The following is a 23,680-nucleotide window of genomic DNA, read 5'->3' on the forward strand; positions in this document are numbered from 1 at the left end:
GTCCCTTTAACCCCTTAAGGACCAAACTTCTGGAATAAAAGGGAATCATGACATGTCACACATGTCATGTGTCCTTAAGGGGTTAAATAGATGCTAATATTTCACACCGTTAATCAAAGTGAGTGTGAGTAATGATGGTCTAGTAGTGTTACAAAAAGAATTACTGAAACTTTTTTCCCCCCTTCTAGACTACTTTTTGCATCCGCTTCTGACTACTCTAAATCCCACTGGCCTCTTTGAGCTGTTGATTCCTCGGCCACATTCAGATTGAAGTAAATCCATAGACCGTTAGGAGGCAGCTCTAGATATCTCTGTTCTCTACGCACCAACCCAGGTCTCTCTGCCCTCAAGACTTGCTCTATTTATTTGCCCGCTTGAATATAGCATGGACTATAAAGTAGCTGGGTAGGTAGTCTCGTTATTCATTCCCTGATGCTATTCACACAGACCGGGGTGTCCAGCCTTGGTCTACCATCATTGAAGAATGAGCAAAACAAAAATGCATATTTGTTCATATTTCACTTTAGCTAAAACATGAACTTAGGAGTTTTGTGCCGTTGGAAATAAAATGGCTTTTATGAGATTGCAATTAGAAACTCCCCATGCCACATCAAGAGAATTGCAATTAAAGATCGGAGCAGTGGCAGCGTGCTCTTTAATTAGAAACTCTTATTTGCCCTAAGCCGCAGGAAGTTTTCCTTTGAGTTTTTCCACTAAATTAAAGGGAATGTGTCAAAGCCCAAAATAGAAAAAGTTCAAATCCAAAGAAATGTAAATGCATATTATAAGGAATTAAAGACCGTTGCTGCAGCTGCTCTACTTGTATGGTTTAACTTTGAAAAAAAAAGTTATATTTGAATGAAAGCATCTTGGCACTCATCAGTTTTCCCTAATATGGGTTCTACGTACCTCTATCACCACCCTCATACCATTTAACTAGTAGGGTGCTTGGCCTCCGATGCTCTGGAAGCTGCAGGAAGAGGTGTGTGCATTCTCTAGTGCACACAACTCCTGGTGGGGCTTGGTGCTAAGGTTGTTGGAGCAAGATGCAAGATAAAAATGCATTATATCCCCCTCCGTTCCAGAGACCCTCTTCCTGATTCTTGTAAATGTATTTTTAAAAATCAAGTTCAGTTCTCTGACATACAGAGAGGCTGCTGATCCTTACTATGCCAGTCTGCTCTCTGGGTCCTCTGATAGTACCAGATAATGCACACCCATTCCGGTACCAGTTGGGCCACAAGGGCAACAACTGTAATTCCCTTTACGGCAAAACATAAATATAATAATAAAAAGATAGGCCTCCTGAAATTTTTAGCTTTGATATGTCAAATCATAGGCTTTATGCCAGGTTATGGATGGGTTCCCCAGTAATGGCGCAAACAGTTTAGTAATGGTTTGCCCTCTTACCTCGATCCACCACCAGACTTTGTGGCTCCTTCTATGTCGACTGACGCTATCCAGGTTTCTGCAGAAGCTGGACTCTGATCCAATCTTCATTGGCCGAAAGTATCAGCTTATCACTCTCAGCCAATGAAAGGAAAAGTGTGCAAGGAAATATGCACAGAATTGACATTAGACTCAAGTTAAGGACCAGCTGATGACACCCCAATAATACTGCTTGTGGGGGAGTTACACCTCCAGCCGCAGAGGGGTTAAACTCCATTGGTGTGGCGTTTCATAGCAAAACATTGCATATACAGGCTCCAGGCACCATGACCACTTTAAATCTATGAAGTGGTAATGGTGTTTTTGAGCAACTCTTTAACATGCCAAAAGCATGTAGTCTTCTGTGTTTCTTTAAGGTTTTGTTTTTTGAGGCATTTCGTTATAGACCTACATTTCCTTTCCATAATACTTGTAGTCCTGGGGAAGTGTCTGTGACTTTGCATGCATTGATCCCTGGATAGACTCTTGAGGAACACCACTAATGACTATTAACTCCGGTGAACCCTCTCCATTCCCCGCAATGCACTGTCAGCAGTCTTTTCGTTTGTCAGGAAACCGTGATGTAATTTTCCTTAAAGTAAAAAAAAAAAAAAAAAAAAGCATTCACATGAACATTGCAGAAGGTCTTCAAACACTTCCACCCATCAATAAATTACATTACCAAGCATTTTATTGGTTCTAATGGTGTCCATTTACACAATAAGGACAGGATGTGTTTCTGTATACTAATGGCTACTCTTTACATCCTAATGTTTAGGCATATTTAACACTCAATCTAAGCCAAGATGTGGTTCTGTTGACTGATCTTGTCGCTATAGATGTTAATGTAAACTATTCCCTTGATGCTCAGCTACCCTACAAGCTACCACTGTTATAGTAGGGATTTTATAAAGAAAATGCAGTGTTTATATTGATCATTCTTTCCAATCGGATGGAAAGCTCCTTACAGAATAGTATAAGAGCATCTGCTGATGTAAATAGCCCAGGAATGTAGGTGTGACAACGCTGGTTTTGTGTCATAGTGCAATTCTCCCCGCACCCTTAGGCTGCAATATAACTTGTCAGGCTGACCAGAATTGTAGGAGTCATTGTCAAAGTCTGAGTGTTTATAGAATTGAAGTCAGCTGTGAGCCACAGATAAAAATAATTCACCCAGAAATCTTTGGACTGGGTTATGTTTTTTTTTTTTTTTTTGTTACTTGTTATCCCTTTAAGTCAGTTAAAGGAAGAAGGAGATGGCACACACTTATAAAGAAACATTCTAAGCACAAAGACAGTGTTGGTTTTAATAAATCTATAGATCTACCATTTAGGAGTTAAATCACTTTTTGTTTATTTTTGTGCTTGCCTTTGTGAATAACATGTTTCATTTGTAATCAGATTTCACAGCACAGTGTTCTTACTTTAGAAATCCCTACCTCCTGCTCTATTATTTAAACTCCGATCGCACGTTGGAGGCTGCTGTAGACTCTTGCAGGCAATTAACAGAACAGGAGATGAGAAATTCTAAATTAAACACACTGTGCTCTAAAGGAAGTGTGTAGGTGTCAGTGTGAGTCACAGCCATGGGAGGTGTGGCTAGGGCTGCATAAACAACGTGATTTATCTTCTAAGTGGCAAAGTATTGAGGAGTTGATACTGCGGGGATATGATCTACACACCAAAACTTTTCATTAAGCTAAAGTTACTTTGATGGTGTCCCTTTAAGAATGGAAAAAACATAATGTACCTCATTGTTCAGAGTGGCCTTGCTCCTCAATAAATACAGACAGACCAGGCACAAAAGCCTTATGCAGATTTATTAGGATTACCAAGCAATGCTTCAGCTCAGCTGTCTTTTTCCCCTTATTATACAGCGCTCCGGAATATGTTGGCACTTTATTATTGCCAAAAATAAGGGTATGCATTTAGTTATATGCTGACTCCCTAATTAGCTTTTCTTACGTGGAATCGCCATATTTAAGGATACCAAATTGTATGTCCTTTTCTTCATTTTGATATTTTTCAAAACGATTGGATCCGAAACTATTAGTTAATTTTCTTTTCATTTTCCACTGATTCGGATGCTTCTGAATTTTAGCTGAAATTTGTTGCGTTCCAAAACTAATTGCACATCTCAATTCAATATTTGGTTGGATTAAAATTTAAAGCTGAACCCACCTTACTTTAGCTCAGGGGGCTTACCAGATGTTTACTATCACTGCTCGTAGTCCTAGAGAACACGTGGCGATCCAGCTGTTAACACATTGCTATTCTCACGTTCCTCCACCAGCCTGTGTTCCATAACTGTAGATGGTAGAGGATTGTGGGAGTTTATCTGTAGCCTTACAGCCACAGGCTGCCCATGCCTATTTTAGATTATATGAGATGGCCGTGAGATTCTTTTACAGCAAAACCTTACTGAAAATAAATTTTCGCCATGGCTATCAATTTCCATCAATAATGTCGACATGTACAAATTTAATCAATATTTCAGCTTTGTTTCCTGACACTATGTATACAAAAAAATAGGAAAAAGTGGTCTGTGTGCCAGGGACCTCTAGTTTTAACCCTAGAATGGAAAACCGTGTCGTTTTGTAGAAACTACAGTCATAACACTGCAGGGTTAAACACACCTATATTGGCTGTCTTCCTCTACAATCAGTGAGTGAAACTCATAGGAAAACATTAACTTAAATTTTCCAGTTAGAACCTTTTAGACGTGCCTGGCTCACCGCGCATGCACATCAGTCCCCAAAGCTCTGCTCGAGGAACATTGGATCGAACTATTGACCAGAGAGTCAAAGTATGTCACTGGAGAGGGACCAGGTGACAGCACTGAGGGGGTTTCAGATCGTTTTGGGGTTTTTTCCCCTCTAATGCTATAGTGTTCCTCTACCTCGTTTTCAGTTGTCCACACCAGATGATTCCATTACTGAGCACTTACAGCAAAACTTTACAAAATCATGGCAAAGCGTCCCTGTGATATGTAGATGCTGTATATCCTGTCTATCAGATTTGTAAAACGCAGCTCTTTGCGCCAATGCACACGTGAAAATCTAAATGAAGCTGCGCACCATCGTGGACATTTTCCCCTTTAGGGGTTCACTCCTAACTCATCAGATATTCAGAACAGAGTTGGCTTTGGATCAGTTTTAAATCTCTCTGACAGCGCCAAGCATTATTAATGCTGTGTTTGGATCAAGTGACAAAAACCTCAATGTTTGATGGTGTTCTCACATGTCTGGAAAGCTTTTAACATATTGTAATCTTAGTTTTAATGACGCTTGGTTTGGTGCCATCGAGAGCATTCCAACACTTAAAGGAACACTCCAAACACAAACACGGTGTGTCTGGAGTCTGTGTTTTTTCTTGGCAGTTTTTAAAAGTTTCTTTTGAAATCGGCATATCCGTTCCACAGAACTAATGGAAGCAGGAGGCGTGCTGGGTTACTGTACGACGACCACCCCCATCTGTCAGTTGTGCTACAGCTCTTTGAGAAACATAGGAAGGTTACGATCACGTGCACCTACGCACATGCGCAGTCTCCGCTCCACATAGCAGAAGCCTCTGATTGGAGTATTACCCGGGACAGACTGAAAGACCCCCCCAAAGAAAGCATGCTGAAAAAATATATATGCATCTTTTCTTTGCTGGTATATCTATTTAACTAAAAAAAAAAAAAAGTTTCAGTGTAGTGTTCCTTTAATCCAATGCGGTGCCAAAGATCCCAACTTCTCTGAGGTATGGACCCCTGTTTTTTTGTTGTTTACGATGTGTATTGTATGTCTTTGGCAGATTTGGCATTCTGTTTTCACTTTAACCGAGTTCTTTTATATATATAAACGGGCATGTGACTATTATCTACACATGCATGTGATAAACATATTTATAAACAACTGACATATCCTGTAGACAGTGTAGAAATACTCTGCGTTTGTTTTCTACAGATGTAAATTGTTATAATTATTGTAGAATCTAAGGCAGATTTTGTTCTCACCATAACATCAAGCTGAACAAAACTAATCCAGGACTGAAGAAACTGAAAATACCTTCTTTGCCATGTCCGAGTCAGGGGAGCTGTGAGTTTTACAAATCGATACCATGTAAGCCACTCTCAAAACTCAGAGTGTGTGCATGGTACACTCTGCACTATGCACTCTGCAAAGTTGTTATGGTGCTTCGACTGACCCATAAAGGGTTACTCCAATCATCCTAATTAATACAGCCCACTGTATGTGGCCAGGAGTACCGTTACCCAGTCCCCTGCTCTAATCCAATGACTGACTATCTGTGCACATAGTGAACATTAGACAAAAATATAAAACACTGTGGTTCATGCAGTTTGGATCTCTGATACACTTTCTAAGTGGTAGTATTCACTCACAGAGTTTAGTGTCTAATTGCAAATACACGGTAACACAGTGTCCAGTGTCTCACAAGGTGCTGTTTGTTTTAAAAACAATGATTTAATTTTGACTTGCTTAAAAACATTCTTCAATAGATAAAACAGACTTGCTCCATGGAAAAAGTCCAGTGCGCACTACACACAAGTTAAAAGTACTTTGGAGCCCTGTGGAGGGTAGTATGCCATCTACCAGGAAAAGTATAAACGTTGAAGTCCACAGGCCTCACAATGTAGGATGAAGAGGATTAAGGCCTAAAGTCCCAATCTTTGTATCTTTTTTGTCCTTTACCTCTACCTTCACCCTACATTGTGACGCCTGTTGACTATAACGTTTATTTTCGCTGCATGAAATCTCCACAAGGGAGGAAATCAACACGTTTCAAAAATCTAGTTTCTGCCATTTAACGGCTATCTTCCCATCTCATTGGATGTACGTTATCCTCACGTGCTCTGTGTAATATCCCACCGGCATTGGATGTACGTTATCCTCACGTGCTCTGTGTAATATCCCACCGGCATTGGATGTACGTTATCCTCACGTGCTCTGTGTAATATCCCACCGGCATTGGATGTACGTTATCCTCACGTGCTCTGTGTAATATCCCACCGGCATTGGATGTACGTTATCCTTGCGTGCTCTGTGTAATATCCCACCGGCATTGGATGGACGTTATCCTCGCGTGCTCTGTGTAATATCCCACCGGCATTGGATGGACGTTATCCTCACGTGCTCTGTGTAATATCCCACCGGCATTGGATGTACGTTATCCTTGCGTGCTCTGTGTAATATCCCACCGGCATTGGATGTACGTTATCCTCACGTGCTCTGTGTAATATCCCACCGGCATTGGATGGACGTTATCCTCACGTGCTCTGTGTAATATCCCACCGGCATTGGATGTTTTTCCAGGATAAATGCTCTTTTATCCTTGACACTTGAAAGAAAGGAGTCCGCATCAGAAATCAAATCAAACTGTAATATTTTTTTATAATGTAATACTGCAGACTTGCGCTGCCACCTATTAATTTTTACTAATAAATAAAACTGCTTGTTACTTCTTTTTTAGTGTGAGCCATTTACAAACTTTTAACCAACGTTGGTTCCCCAACTTTTTTCCTTTTTTCCATTCAGATTTAATTGTTGCAAAAAAACTATTAAATAATCTTAAATGTATCACACACTCCCCTCCTCCCCATTAGTTTCTTCCCGTTTTCACCCCCCATACATTTTGTTTGTGTGTAAATTATCTAGCACGTGCTGGCTGTGTGTAATGTGTGTTTGTGTTGTCTGTAATATTAGGAGGAGAGTTAGGATCCTTGGTCATCCGGTTGGGGTTAAACTCTATGGTGGTTGAGTGTGGGAGCGTGTGGTCTGCATCTCCAGTGGGTACAGCCTTATATTGTAAGTGCTGGGATCATGAGAGAGCATATTCTTTACACTGCACCTACTGCAAGTGCTCCCTGCTTCTGCCCTAACACCCCTAGAACTTCCTGTATCAGCCCTGATACTTTGCCCAAGAAAACTGCCTACACAGCACATGGGCGATAGGAATTCCTCCTCCCCGATCATGGGAAAACGAGAGGTGATTCAGGGAAAAGGTTTTGTTTGGAGCAATAAATATATTTACTAAATAAACCAAATGTTATTGGAAGGTATTCTGCTGCCTTCCTGATTGCAGAGTGTCCGCAATTAGACAATCTTTAGTAAAATTCTTAGCTGGAGTCAATGGAGCGGACTTCCTAGGCAAGCATGATTCAGACCAATAGCCATTACAAATCATTATTTTTTTTTTTTTTTTAATGGGTTTTGAGAACTAGTTTTAGATGTGCAGTACTAACTAATAAACAACTTTATATACCAGGCCTGGCCGTCACCAGTGTTTACTAATAAACAGCTCCCAGTGAGCACACCAACATTCCCCAGCATGTCCAGAATCGCAGTTTGTATGTGCGTGAATAATGGTCGTATTCCTGCTTATTTTCGTGTATATCTGTATTTGGGTTTTAAACTAGTCACTAATTGTAATTTTTATTTATATTTTTGTTTTTCTCTTCTAGGGACAATAAAATCAGATACCGAAAAAGGTAAAAACATTTATATCCTTATTTGAAAACTTTTTTTTTTATATATTTATTTTGTTTTGTAATAATCTGAACTTTGCTTACTACCTTGCCAAAGATTAGGATCCAACAAGCTTCTTGTAAGAAGAATCCAACAGTCCATAAATACACCACCATTTTTTTTAGATGTATTTTTTTTGCTGAACAATACTATTTTATTGTTTTTCTTACAATGTGCTTTTTTTGTGTTTTTCTTCCCATCACGCAGCTATCTACATGGTGGTTTTCCACATGTTTTTTATTATGTTCGTGTGGTCCTATTGGAAGACAATATTTTCAAGTCCTGCTAATCCGTCCAGAGAGGTAAGCAGTGTCTGTTGCCTTGTAACATAATAAAATGACTAAATATGACCTACATGAGCTCAGCATCTTATTAAAATGTCGTCTCATCGTGTGTGTGTATCATTCAATAGTGCCTTGATGGTGTATTCAAATCGCTAATGCCTATTTTGTCACTGAATTACAGATCATTTCTGTATATTGTATGTTTATTTAATACCACTGCATCACTGAATAAAACTGTATGAGACTGGTCCTTTTGCTCAGCTCACACTGTCACTTTAATCTGTATCTTGGCAAGAAAGACTCCTTGCCCAACAGAGGTTTAGATGAATCATTCATTGAGCGGCCTACCCTGCTGCACCATTAACAAACAAAGCTGAATGCATTTTCCTTGAAACAAACTAGTGCTAGGAGGGGCACCGCGGCCTACTTATTCATCCTTATTCAGCTCTGGCAATTTGGGTAGATCTGTATAGTACTGCAAATCACGCAGGACAATGTAGAGTGTTTCTGTAAGACATGCATGGCCAATTTCTAGTTCTCTTGTTGTTGTGGGACTACATCTCCAATGATGCTTTGCAAGTCTTAATTTCATGATAGGAAGCATAAACCACCATGCAGGAAGTCTGAAAGGTTCATTGCACACTAACCAGGAGCACATTACTGCTCACCAGGGCTGAATTTTCGCTTGCCAAAATTTAGTGCGGAGTGGAAATTTTGAGCCCTGCTACTTGTGTCTGTGAAGTTTCATGTTAAAGGACCACTATAGGCACCCAGACCACTTCAGCTTAATGAAGTGGTCTGGGTGCCTGGTCCAGCTAGGGATAACCCTTTTTTCTATAAACATAGCAGTTTCAGAGAAACTGCTATGTTTATAAATGGGTTAATCCTGCCTCTAGTGGCTGTCTCATTGCCACCGCTAGAGGGTTTGCATGCTTCTCACTGTGAAAATCACAGTGAGAAGACGCCAGCATCCATAGGAAAGCATTGCAAAATGCTTTCCTATGAGACTGGCTGAATGCGCGTGCGGCTCTTGCCGCACATGCGCATTCAGTCGGAGAGGAGGAGAGCTCCCCGCACGGCGCTGGAAAAAGAGGTAAGTTTAACCCCTTCCTCTCCGTCCAGCCCGGTGGGAGGGTGTCCCTGAGGGTGGGGGCACCCTCAGGACACTATAGTGCCAGGAAAACAAGTAAGTTTTCCTGGCACTATAGTGGTCCTTTAAGTGTGATTGTTCTGTAAACAGTATCAGCTCATATGATACATTGCAGGTTATTTCAAATATCCTTTTGTTCCTGAATGCTCTATAGCAGATACTTAACAGAATAAGCAGGTGACTAGAATATGAATTCATTTTGGCTATTTATTTTTATTTTCAGTTTACCCTCAGTGGAAAATATTTTTATAATTCGTGTAAGGCAGATAAACATTGTTAATAGTGATAAAAACAACCCAAAGCACATGGGTTTTGTCCAACCCCTCGCCCCGCAAAAAAACTGTACTTTATGGTCACAAGAGTTTGAGTAACACTATCGAGTGGGCATGCGAACTGTGACTGTCATTTACTGATTTTAGTGAATGCTGGTAAATGGAAAACATTAAATGTGAGAACACTGGAGTATGAACATAAACTTCAGACCTACACATAATGATCAACAAATTAGGCCTGTCGAAATACAGCTTGTTTTGACTGATGAGGAGTTATTTGTGAAATAGGACATGCAGTCTCAGGCCAATCCCAAGCCTACAATGAGTTAAAAACCGATCAAGTGGCAATAGGATTTCTCAGAACTGATGTCAACCAGACTGAGCCCTGTAAAATGCATCAATAAAATGTCAAGTAATGATCGATGGAATCAGTATGAACTGATAACCCCATTGAGGGGTTATTTAATACGTGCAATTCTAGGGTGAACTTTATTTTATTTTTCAGGAGGATCCATTTCTAAAACCGTGTATATTTTTTAAATTTGTAATAGAGTATACCCTGTTCTAGAAATAAGAGTCTGCTGAGCTCCTAACTCCTATATTAAATTCTTGAAAAGGGTGAATTGGTGAGACTCGAATTTGCATGGGGATTTCCCGTGGAGTTTATCCATTAGGAGCTAACTGCGAGCGATCACATCCCTGGGGGCTGCGGAAGGTGCCCTCGATCCTTGTTTTTCAACCAGTGGAACCAAAGGCAGGGGATTCGCCAAGAGCTGGCCGACTGGTTACCTTTGCGCCACCTAGGAGGTAGCCAGCTGTGTGCTAAGGAAGCGTAAGCACCTGCTTACCGTAATGGTAGATGCCTACTCTGCCCAAATACTGTGCCCGGGAAGAGAAGTGAGGAGGCTGTAATCTTCATGATCTTCGCGCACTGCTCCCTGCGATGATGCGTAGCTGGGTTATGATGTCACTCCGGCCCTGGCATCTCAAAATGGCGCCCGAGGGAGCTGTGCTGGAAGAGCATGAATATAACCCAAATCCACACTGGATCCCAGGGAAAGGAACCTCTCCAGCTCTCCCAAAGGTTAGAGAGACTGAGTGGACTTATTAAAAAATAATAAATAATAAGTTGTCTGTCAGTGTGTGTGTGTTAACGTTTTTGTAACCTTATAATTGCCTATATGTAATATAAGTATTTTTTTTTTCCTGAAGTTCTTTTCATTTATTCTCCTGAAAATACATTTATGTATCTGTAAATCCCAGATATAATAACATTCTTTTATTTCCCTCTAGTTTTGCCTATCTCAGTCTGACAAGGAGAAGTATGAACGAGAAGAGAGGCAAGAGTTCCAGCAGGAGATTCTTAAAAAGGCAGCTAAAGACTTGCCAGTCTACACAATGACTGCGACCAAAGGTACTGGTTCTTCTTCTAATTTTGGGTGACATCAGCATGCTTGATGGCATAAACATAGGGTCACTGTGTGACATCTGATACCGTGAACCTGTGATGGGGACTTTGGCATCATTGATCTGTGTGAGCTATATGTCTTAAGCTCTCTGAGCCCCATGGGAAATGTAGTTCACAAATACCTCTGGTGCAATCCTTTGCCATCATGGCAGTGGCTCGATTTTATAATGAACGTATTCCTGCATTTCAGAAGGAGACTGAGGTTAAATGATAACAATGTGTACATTAAATTTAAAACTGTAACTAAAAATATAATAAACCAGGGCATGTTTAAAACGGCATCTTATTGTTTTGGGCATAAATTATTTTATTTTTTAATACATGCATCCAGTTTTATTTTAGGAGTTAGTGTGCTACCAAGAACGTCATTATTCCATCTCAAGAATTCGGTATCCTACTATTCCATGAATTAATGCATTCTACACCGGACCTGATGGCTAGGGAGGACTGATTGAAGGAATTCATGACCTCTTGGTTGTCTTTTTTCACTTCCTGCTTATCTTAACTGCCTTATCTTGGTGTCTTAAAGGAACACTATAGTCACCTAAATTACATTAGCTAAATAAATCAGTTTTAGTGTATAGATCATTCCCCTGCTATTTCACTGCTCAATTCACTGTCATTTAGGAGTTAAATCACTTTGTTTCTGTTTATGCAACCCTAGCCACACCTCCCCTGGCTATGATTGACAGAGCATGCATGACAAAAAAACTGGTTTCACTTTCAAACAGATGTAATTTACCTTAAATAATTGTATCTCAATCTCTAAATTGAACTTTAATCACATACAGGAGGCTCTTGCAGGGTCTAGCAAGCTATTAACATAGCAGGGGATAAGAAAATCTTAATTAAACAGAACTTGCAATAAAGAAAGCCTAAATAGGGCTCTCTTTACAGGAAGTGTTTATGGAAGGATGTGCAAGTCACATGCAGGGAGGTGTGACTAGGGTTCATAAACAAAGGGATTTAACTCCTAAATGGCAGAGGATTGAGCAGTGAGGCTGCAGGGGCATGTTCTATACACCAAAACTGCTTCATTAAGCTAAAGTTGTTCAGGTGACTATAGTGCCCCTTTAAGTCACTACAGTCTTTGCCATCAGAGACACATATCATCTGCTGAGTTTCACTCGAACATTATGATGATCATAGCAGATACGATGCAGATAGACAGTTATGGGCTCTATGCCAGCTCACTGCTTGAGAGCAGATGGCCCAATGAAAGGTTTCTTTAAAGGCCTAGCTTAGTACAATGTCGGTTAAGATGTGTAGGTTGTGATTCTTAAAGACGTACTATATGCTAAAACTGCACTCGCCACAGATAATCTAGTCCTATGCTACTATTGAGGCCATAAAAGTTACTCTCCACTACAAGCCTGGAAGTTCGGTAGCATACTCCCTCTACTCCCTAAGGCTGCCTTTTCACACTCCAACAGCTGGTGGCGAGTGGAAATGTTGAGCCCAGGATAATGCATGATCATTTTTTAAAAACGTAAATACAAAGAATACTTGCCTTCAAAGTTCCTTATGATTCTACAGTTTGTCTATGCAGAAACAACAGGAAACGGCTCCACCAACCAAGCATTTTCTTTCTGGTTTTTGGTTTTTTTATTATTATTACCATGAACCCATTTTTTTAGCTGCGGTTTATTGAATATATAGTTTACCCCCGAACTGCAGTTCAAGACATCCTGAGTTATTGAGTAAAGTCCAGAATGAGCTGATACCAGATACAGGGATGCTGATGTCAGTGTATTGTGGACTGGGCTATATGCATTGAACCCTGGACCAGCCAAACACCGTATGCCCACCTGTGTGATGAGAGCTATAGGGGAATGGAAAAAGGAGTCCCTCCCCAAGCTGTGCGTTCCGTATCTAAATGTATTCTCGACACAGGTGAGATGTAAAATTCATTATCAGAGCCTGGGAGTAGACTTAAGAACTGCTATGATTTTTTGGCAAATTGCTGAAGTTATAAGCCACCCTGGCATAGGGGACAGGAACTGTACTGTCTCCACTATAACCTTTGCAATGGAGCAACGTTGTCATTGTTTTAGTGATATTTTATCGATTTGATTTGACAGATTTTTATATTTAAAGGAGCAATCAATGGGTTAATTTATCTGTCAATTAATTGAACATATTAACTGAAAATGCATACTTTAGGATTACAGTAGCCCCATTACATCCAATAAACAGAAGCTTTGGTTTAGTTCATCGTGATTTCAGTTAGGATTGTCTGCCGCCCAAATTACCATAGGACTGGTAGTGAATGTGTTAAGTCTCTTCTGTTCCATCTCATACCTCATTCAAGCTATAAAGCATTTATTCCTATTGAAATCAGCAGTCATGGCTCAGAATAAAACCACTAGACAGAGCCGCTATAAAACCGCAAACCCATTATGTTAATGGGACTTGCAGTGCCAAGACCAGAGCATTATGTGTTCTCGTGTTCCAAGAATCGTGTTTACCATGCTTGGCTCCCAGGGCATCAATCTAATCCTTATTTACTATTGTTCTGTATGAAAACCCACTAAATTACACTCAAAACAACGATCAGCTATTGTATTTTAAGGGTTTTATGAATGCTGCCTGCACCAATAAATGTTCCTTCGTACCTTTCCTATCGCTGCAGTGACACAATCAATGCATTGGCCCTGCAGATTCTTAAACCCCCAATCAATGCTGACAGAATAAATCATTTGTCACAGTGTGGTCCACAGCCAACGCATTTTTGATATGATTCATGTAATACTCCTTCGTTCAGTATCCATTATTGTAGGTTTCTCAGCACTTAACAACCTGCTTTTCACGTGGCAGGTATTTACCAGCAGCCTGGCAGATTTGTATTTCTTCCGGTAGATGAAATGATACTGACATGACGGCCTCGTTCTCTCAGAATGTTATAAGAACACCCAGCAGGAGTTACTGGTGTGGTTTGCTCTACTTCTGTCTATCACAAAACAGAGAGGACGTGGAGCCATCATCTCAAGTCCACATTTGTGAAACACGTTGGAGATAGAGCTTGAGCGGTGTGATTATTCATGTTGTGCAGCCCAAAAGTACTGTCTGCTGGCTGGGCAATCCATTTACCATTGGCTCCTATAACTCCTGAGTGATACATGATATATCGTTCAAGGTTTAATAGCCAACACTGTGTATCACATCTGCTGTAATTGCATGGTTTCAGGTTTGGTTAATTGGGGGGCTTTGTGTGCGTGTTTTCGTTTTATCTCCATTATTTATTTGCCATCTATTTTTAATCATATATGGAATCCATTTACAATATTGAAGGCTTCTGTCTTGCACTTTTTTTCCTGTTGGAGTGTCCATCCATGGAACACGTGATTAAAAAGTTGAACCCACAATAACTTCCTTTATTGTATTTAGATTTCGTTTTTTGGTGGGGGAGGGATGATTTTGACCAATTGTTAATTACACTTTTGAGTACATTGATTGGTTTTTATCTGACTTCTGGTTTCACTGATATATTATTATATATTAATTTGTCTGCACTTTGTTTTTTTTATGTCATTTAGGCATCTTTTTGGCAGCTGTTTACATGAGACCCTTTTTTGGTGGGGGGTGGGGGGATGTCGGCATTCGTTGGCAATCTGATAATGTCATCAATGAAGATTGTAGATTGATCTCCCCTTGGAATAGTTTTGATTGTTTTTTTGTTTTTTTCCTTTACTGCAGCCATCAGATACTGTGACAGATGCCAACTGATAAAACCCGACAGATGCCATCATTGTTCGGCGTGTGATGTGTAAGTCTCTTTAATTTTTCCATGTGCAATGCAAATCAAGCTAGAAATGGTAATTAGAAGCACTGTCTGCATATTGGTGCTATGTGTTTATAGGGTCTGACTGTGTATGTTAAACAGAATTCATACCAGCATGACAGCTGTCTGTTGCCTATATCGAATTTACATATTTTTGGAATGTTGACAATTCCTTGTGACTCAGCCTAGTCTACCAGGAACGATAAAATATGGAGAGCTACCGATTGAGATTCTAATATTATTTACTACTTGTTAGTGTTATCTGCACATATATTTTTATATGTGCGGCACATATGTGTATTTGTTTAAAAAAAAAAAAAAACATTTGCTCCAACATGTCCCATATTTTTAAGAACAAACTGAAAAATCTACAAAGATAATACGTTGGTACATATCCAACAAATGTACATTGTTACACCATACTTTTGAAAGGCAAAGATCGTATGATTGGCTAATATCAATGTGGTGCTAGTAGCTACAGCTACAGTGAAGCTTTATAATAGGAAACTGTGGTGGGGTCTGGAAGTGAAAGAGAAGGGGGTTGGTGCCAGGAAGATGATGGGGGGGATGCATTGTCTATTAGGCAGGATGTTTGTTCAGTTAACAATGACTTGGCAACTAACGTTATCTAAAATATCGGATTCAGAAAAATTCTTCAACCACTGAAGTGGAGATAAGTTTTGTAAATTCCCTACAAATGTCCAATTTCGTTCATTAAACAGTTTGTGGAGGGATGGCCGGACTACTTTCACTTCTTTCACATGGGGGGGCAAGAGCGCACCAAGAGCTAAAACTCTGGAGGGTGCTGCTGGATTTAGTGACAAATTGTAAATGATGGACACACACAAACACAGATACACAAATTTACAAGTTTGAATACAATAAGAAATGTCTACACATAATTAGGAAATGCAGCCTCTGCTTGAGAAATCAGTTAAATAATCAATTTCCAGTGTACGTGTATCAGGCTTAACAATTTGTGGCTCTGGCACTTTTTAATAACTTGGATACAGGCATTTGGGAACTGACTGGTGGTAACCCCTCGTTTGTTCTGGTGTGCCCCCTTGGACCTGCCAAAGATGGGAGGGAGTTACTGTTCCACCGCCATGTGCAGGGAAGATTTTAATTTTTATTTATTTTTTTAATTCTTTATTTATAGGTTCATGTATATAGAGTTACATTCATTTTGAGAGATCAAGACAACCAATTGGTATAACATGCCCTTTTGTACCGCAAGTGCGGAAGTGAAGAGTATCACATCGGTTAACGTGCATTTCCATACAGTAAATAACATTTGTGTCACAGTGGGTGAGCCAGCAATAAGTGAGCGGAGCTAACATGCATGTTCAAATTGGGCACAAATATATGTAACTTGTCGGTTTGCCTTTGAAACTGAATACACTTGGTCCTGCAATGTGAGTCTTTTTCTAAACACCGGTTTTGTAATAAAATACCAGAATGACATGTCTTTTCCATTGTCCCTTCTCAGGTGTGTCCTGAAAATGGATCATCACTGCCCTTGGTATGTATTTAAAGGGATGCAGACTATACAGGGTTTCAGTAAATGGTGGACTGTCAGGGGAATTGCAATTTTTGGACAAATTGGGGGAAAAACTTTTCAGCTCAGCCACTTGTACAGGGGTATTCAGAAAGGTAGAATTGTTGGGAATCCGCAGTTAAATTCAAAGGTAAGTCCAAAATGAACGTAGGAGAATGTTTCTAAATTAACTATCTTAGTCTAAAATTTGAAATTTGAATTCCTGGCAATTTTCCCTTTATTGAATAACCCTGTATGTCTAAAACGTGCAATTCCTTGGTTACGTTAATTCACTGCAGTTTTCAGTGTAAAGTAGTGGGTAACACAGAGTGGTTTATTCACTAAGCACCGAATTATTGTCATTTGGAAACCAAATTCCTGTAGTTAGGCTAAACCAGCCAGTATCGGACTATTGTGGAGTTCGAGCGTTATTTTCATGGTGGCTATTGTAGCCTGACTTTTGCAGTTGGGTTTTAAATTCACCGCTGTTCAGTATTTAGTGAATATATTCTTGTATGTTTGTTTAGCTGTAAATTCGTATTTATTTATTTTTTTCTTACAGGGTTAATAATTGCGTGGGATTCTCCAACTACAAATTCTTCCTGCTCTTCTTGTTGTATTCTTTGTTGTACTGCCTGTTCGTTGCGGGTTCTGTGCTTCAGTATTTCATCAAGTTTTGGACAGTGAGTATTATTATTATAGTGTCTGTATTTATTTATTTATCTTGTTTGTTTGTTTGTTTTTTGGGGGGGGGAACGTGCTTCACTTAATATATTTTACTGCAATGAATTCTTTTGAAGAATTATAGAACTGGTGTTTAATAATTATAGCTAGCATAATTGTTAGTTTAAATCTGCATTTTAAAAGTTTGTTTTCTAGGAATCGAATGTCAAAACATAGAGCAATGTCAAGAATTGTTATTAATAGAAACTTTTCAAAACAGAATAGTTAAGAAAGACATGTCAGTGGAACAAGTTTGACAGCTTCAACAGGTTCTTACTAAATTATTCTATCTGTAGATAATTTCTCATCTTTACTATAATTAACACGGCACCAGTTTGAGAGACCCGACCTAGCTAGATCTTGTGTGTCGTCCTCCCCCCACCCGCCTTAACCTAAATGACCCAAAATATTTATTTTTACACGTCAACTCAGTTATAGTTTAACCCCTTTGGGACCAACAGCTCGCCAGGATTGTCACAATAAGGATTTGCCTGGCTTTAGTACGGAAGGAGTTAATAAGCAGAAATTCTGTACATTCTTCCTCAATGCCTTTGTTGCTTTGGTAATCAGCTTAATGATCTTCAGTCTGGCTGCTCTCAGGCTTGCCGTGAGTTTTTGCTATTGCATTGCATGCTTTACTAACGTTTACACATCACAGCTCATCCAAACATCCACATTGGCGTTGTGACGTTCGATTGCGATCATTTTTATTTATACTGCCAGGGTCAATGATGGAAAAGATTTCAAAAGTGTTAGAGGATTATGGACAAGGGGGTCCCTGGTATAATGTATTCTATTGTAATGTACTTTTTGTCTTATCTGAAATAGAGCTAGGTCATTTTCCTAAAAAAAAATTTGATGCCAACATTTGGGGGGGGGGGGGGAGGGAATAACTGGGGCAGTTTAAAGCCGAGCAATTGATCTGAGTATATATATTTTGCCATATGAGAGTGCCATAGACATATCAGGTTGATAGTACATGGTTATTTTGATGTGGTCATTAAAATACTTTCTTGGATATTTAAAGCTAAGTAATGGAAAAACTACTTCTAGAAGGTTGTGAGAATTTGCTGCTTAGGTCACTGTGCTGACCTCATTATTTCATTCCCAACTTGAACTGTATTCTTTGAGCAGTGACTTTCTGAACAGATGTTCTTTGAGGTACCCAAAATGATTTGGCAATTTGATATTTCAATCTATTTCATGGGCTGGTTTGTTGATGTATGCAAGGAACCTCCCTCTACCTTAAAATCTGGTACTACTTGTTGTACAATGGTGGAGGAGATGGAGAGTATAGTCCAACAAGAGCTGGGAGTCCTAATTATGCCTTTCAAGTGATGGACTTTGGAATGATGTAGAACAAGGTTAGGCAACCTTCGGCACTCTTTATGTTGTGGACTACATCTCCCCTGATGCTTTGCTGGCATTACGGCTGTAAGAGCATTACGAGAGATATAGTCCACAACATCTCAAGTGCCGAAGGTTGCCTACCCGTGGTGTAGAAGCTGAAAGTCATGCTCTGCTGTGTAGTAATGGGGGTTTCCTTTTGTAGGATATTACATGCTCACCAAACTATACATCAACTGCATTAGAAAAGCAGCATCTCGTGGAACTGTCTTTATATAGAAAATGTTATCCACCACAGTGGTCGTGTCTGTCCATTGAATCTATCCAATATGGGAAAAAAGGGCTAGCACTCACCAATAGAAAGAAGGATTTTAAAACGATGTTGCCACACAAACTAGCATGACTACAAGACCCTAATGGTAAATCAAAATAACAAAAAAAATGTCTGTGCACAAATAGTTCCAATTGCAGGCTTTGTTGGAGATAAACAGACAACATTGCGGATTAAATCTGTGTGCGCCCAGACTGTTTTTGTTATTCTATCCATTGAATCTATTTGACAAAGCAACGTCAAAAAGTTACATAGCAATATCCGCTGTAAAAGACTCAAGTTCAAGTGGACACAGGACTGAACCGTGAGCTAGTCCACTTATCACTCTGGTCTGAACATTAACTTGTCCAAGAACAAGCATTTTAAGCTAAAGCAATTTGTCTTTGTGTATGTAACTTGTTTTTTTTAACATTTATGAAATACCTAACAGAATCTGAATAGGTCTCAATCACTGCGGCCCCCTGATCTATACTTCTACAGATTTCTTCAGAGACTTCAATTATCTTCATTTGACTTGATCTGTCTTTTATAAAACCATGTTGCTCCTGTCATTGTATTGAAATTAATTCCTGGATATTATTATCCCTCAATAATCCTTCAAATATGTTCTCAACCACAGATATTACTCTGAGATTTTGACCCATTTTCAAATACTTTACATTAGCCTTTTTGTACAATTCCTTGAAGGAACAAATCCTGTAAGATTGATAAGTTACACACGTTATGTATTGCAACAGCGAAATGTGTTTTTTATGGAATATTAAGATTTAGAAACTTTTTTTTCCCTCTCTTTCTTTGACAGGCTAGAGGTTTAGGGTTAGTGGACTTTATACACAGTATTTAGACTTGATACCTGCAGTTGGTGTTAAATAGCAGACCGTGTTGCCCATGTTAAGAGTTTAAACTTTATATGTCATTATTGTGGATAGGAATGATGAGTTGCAGCCTGCAGCATCCCTGTTATTCATGATCGCTGAGGATATAATGACACTCATACCTTGCCATTTTGACAGTGCTGTTTTATTAGTTAAACCCTTCCCAAACTCCATCCGTGCTTGCAGCCTTCAGCTAAAGGTTAACTCTGTAAACCATCGCAGCATCCAGCTCCATGCCTTTGGCCTATGACCTCTGCATCCCATAATCTCATTTCCGATTCAACCATTCCAGTGTCTAACAAATTGTCTTTGTTTGCGTGAAGCTTTGCCGCAGCAAATCTGAAGAGAGTTGTCCACAGGTAAAATAAACCAGTCTAGTGATATGTTGACTGTCCATCTAAGCAGTTTGACCATTTTCTGTTTATTTAGGTTTTATTTACTTTTTTCTTTCTTTTTTTTTTCTTCTGGGGTGTAAGCAGAATATTCGTTGCACCCAGTCTGGCATGCTTAGTGTTAGCAATCGTTCTGCAATAGCAATCGGTGCAGACTAGCATTATACAGAGATTAGATGACTCTATCCCATTTAGAATGTTAAGGTATAAAAGAAGAGCAATCCCATCCCCCTTTTCTAATTATTTGGTACTTATTTATATTATGTATTATGTTTTGTAGTAACAATACATTTGTATTTCGACTATACAAGGATTAACTCTTGTGGCTACAAAATCTTAGCATCCTAACGTTCTGTGCCTGTAAAATACATTCAGCAGCTCGCCTTTTCTATGCCCCGAATTAGCGTACGTACTGCTATCTCATCGTCTCTACTGGCACTCAGACTCATTATTTATTAACCCTTTAAGGGCAAGGCACATATCCTGCCTGCTTATATTCAATAACCACGTGCAGTCACACTGTCGCCAAATAAGCCAGTATTATTACAACATGGAACTTTCTCTTAATTTAAGTGTTAAGAAACACTAAAACACTTCCGACACCAGAATCACCACATTCTTTTAGATTTTAGCCCAAGATTCAATCCTTGGTGGGGGAAAAAGGGTAATTGTTATGCAGTGTGCACCAAGTAGGTAAATAAAGGGGCAGTGCTCTCTAGTAACCAAAATACCAACTTGTGAAAACGTGGATTAATATTTATTCATAAAAAAGTGTTAACACGATAGTTGTGGCTTCTCTTTGCGAAGTAGGGTTTTTTTTTATTAAAATCTCCTGCTGCAGGATTTTGTGTCACAAATTACACTAATGAAAAAATGATGCGTATTTTTATCATGGAATTAATTTCTAAGGCTTCCTCATACTGGCACGCAAGATAAAATTAGTAATTTTGTGTAAAAAACGTATTTCTGATAAAGTTTTGTGATGTAACTTTTCTAAAAACTCATGGGAGACTTCTGCATTTTTATAATTTGCTTCACATAGTCGAGCTATAATTTTATACCATGTACTGAATTCCCCATTCACATTCATTTACTCTCCTGTTGTATATTTACTAATAAAAGCATGGCACATTGCTGTCTGCAAGGTTTCCTAGTGATTACCATCCTGACAATTCTAAATTGCTTTATTTGGCCTTTCATTATAATTTGTATTTAAAATAGATTTCAGGAATTATTTTTGAGTACTAGCTGAGACTGCCCTTTTTGTTCTTGAAACGTTTAAAACAGTTTCCTGCAATGAAATCTCGTTTTTATTTGTAACTATTTTTTTTAGTCAAACAGTGAACATTGGATTAGAGCAGAGGTATCCAACTCAAAGCCTGTAACCCAGTGTGTTAGAAGTTCTTTAATTAAAGTGTAATCACTGGGTTGGAGTATTTTATTTCTTTAAATGTTGCATGTTAAAGGTAGTGATTACCATAAGCGTTTTTTTGTTTTTTTTTGGGGGGGGGGGGGGGGGGGTTATACACAGCCTCACTTTCTATGTATTTTGATTACTGAAACGTTCATCACATCTGTCTTTTAAAAAGGCACATACAAATTAAACCGTTTTTCCCATGATTCTCTGGCATAATTAATTTATGCTTATTTTTGTTTTGGTTCGTGTTTTTCCTTTGAAGCAGGAGACTCAGGGAAGCAGGAGACTCAAAGGTAGCAAAATGGTGAACCCTTGCTGAATATTCACAATGATGGCTTAAAATATCACTTCCTACGCCATTAGCCAGGCCTTAGTACTTACTCACAAATGCAAGCCAGAAGGGTTTATAGCATACTCGCCGGGGTTTAATTTCTACACGCCAGGGCTACATTTTTCCCTACCTACAATAGTTTACTTTTTACCAGAGGCTCATGGGAAATGTAATTTAATATGCATGAAATGCCTTGTCTGTGCCTTTTCAAATCGCAAATATAATGTTCATGTTCATATTTATTTATTTATTCCAAATAACTACAAATAAGAAAAGCAATAGCTGCTTTTATGTGCTGCGATTAAATTTAGTCTGGTCTCAAATGACTTTCCTCTCTAATGTTTTTCAATATTTTAAGTCACATGCTTTCCTGAAAATCCAATGTGTCTGCAACGGTTGAGTTAGACACCCACACTCGGATGTAATTTATGGATTTATTTTTAAACAGCTAATAGAAGGTTTTCATTTGCAGAATGAACTTCCAGACACACGTGCGAAATTCCATGTTTTATTCCTGTTTTTTGTGGCAGCAATGTTCTTCATCAGTATCCTGTCATTATTCAGCTACCATTGCTGGCTGGTGGGAAAAAACAGATCAACCATAGGTAAAGAATACAAGCATTCGTCAAAATAAATACGTATGTGAAAGGTCTAGTATTCGTGGCATGCTCGCTTCCTAATTTCGCAATGTTAAAACTTAATGTGGCATTGTCGCCTTTGGGCTCTTCATACCTTTGGTGATAAATTTGTTTAGACAGCATTAGAAATCCCAACACAACCAAAATATAAAAATTTTCACAAGGACATATAACATTTTGTCTTATGAACATGGCTATTATGAAAAGTTGGCCAAGAATATAACGACCCATCTTGCTGTTTACTTTTAGACATCATTAGCGAAGGTTGAATTGAACAAGCATCTCTGTGCCCAGGGGGGTCTTGTGGGATCTACTGTAGACTCAGATTTTGTACTCTTGCATATCCATGAGTCTATAGTGATGTAGATGAACCCATCAGGAACTGAAGATGGTTCTGTTACGAAAGTATTTCTCCTTTCATACTCCCCTCACGGTGACATGTTCTCTTTTTTTTTTTTTGGTGGGGCCCAGGAGAGCTTTACAAAAAGGACAACAATCCCAGTAATGAATAACTGTTATCGGAAAAGGACACACCTAAGAAATCAGTTAATACCATGTCACGCCAGATACATAGTTTTTGCTAAATATATATGTAAAAAAAATCCAGAAGGAAGTAATGAGATGATCAATGGAAGAATGCATTTCTATGTATCTCGAACAACCCTGCTAAAACCCTGCCTTTGTGGCCTATTCTGGTTGTCACCAGTTGTAGGACTTTCAACAGATTATATCTCATATCTTCTATGAGCATAAATCGTTGCATTACATTACATCATCAGATTTGAGATTTCACACTCCAGAAGGTAGCTTGCCCAATCCTTGGCTTTTCATTGGCCAATGAACTCTGAGCTCTATAGCATGTTTAACCTGTAGGAGGTACTGGTTAGCAGATTTCACAGCCTCGGCTCTGCCTAGAACACCTGTAGCTCAATTATTTTCTCGTACTTCTGAAAGCTGATAGCTGAACTCTCTGAAAAGCTCTGCTGTGGTAGGGCAGCGCAGGCATTGTTAAGACGCAGAATGTCAAATATTTATTTTTGTAAATAACTTACAAAATCTGGCTTGCAATATAAAGCTAAATTATGTAGCTAAAAGCAATTAATTCATAAGTTGTGTCAATGTCTTGACTGTGCCTCTAAATGCCCTTCAGAATGCAGTGTGGTGATAAGTGCTGGT

General features: G+C 39.1%; 1 protein-coding gene across 1 annotated transcript in view; it reads left to right on the forward strand.

The window, feature by feature from the left end:
- The window catches only part of ZDHHC20 (zinc finger DHHC-type palmitoyltransferase 20), a 46,481-nt gene that overhangs the window by 15,275 nt on the left and 7,526 nt on the right, over positions 1 to 23,680 (forward strand). Inside the window, exons 2-8 of the mRNA XM_063429824.1 lie at positions 7,895 to 7,921; positions 8,166 to 8,260; positions 10,958 to 11,078; positions 14,829 to 14,898; positions 16,403 to 16,435; positions 17,013 to 17,133; positions 22,339 to 22,471. Of these exons, the coding sequence (XP_063285894.1) occupies positions 7,895 to 7,921; positions 8,166 to 8,260; positions 10,958 to 11,078; positions 14,829 to 14,898; positions 16,403 to 16,435; positions 17,013 to 17,133; positions 22,339 to 22,471 (600 nt within the window). The remainder of the gene's footprint in view (positions 1 to 7,894; positions 7,922 to 8,165; positions 8,261 to 10,957; positions 11,079 to 14,828; positions 14,899 to 16,402; positions 16,436 to 17,012; positions 17,134 to 22,338; positions 22,472 to 23,680) is intronic.

The sequence above is a fragment of the Pelobates fuscus genome, chromosome 1 (assembly GCF_036172605.1).
Source record: "Pelobates fuscus isolate aPelFus1 chromosome 1, aPelFus1.pri, whole genome shotgun sequence".
Lineage (NCBI taxonomy): Eukaryota > Metazoa > Chordata > Amphibia > Anura > Pelobatidae > Pelobates > Pelobates fuscus.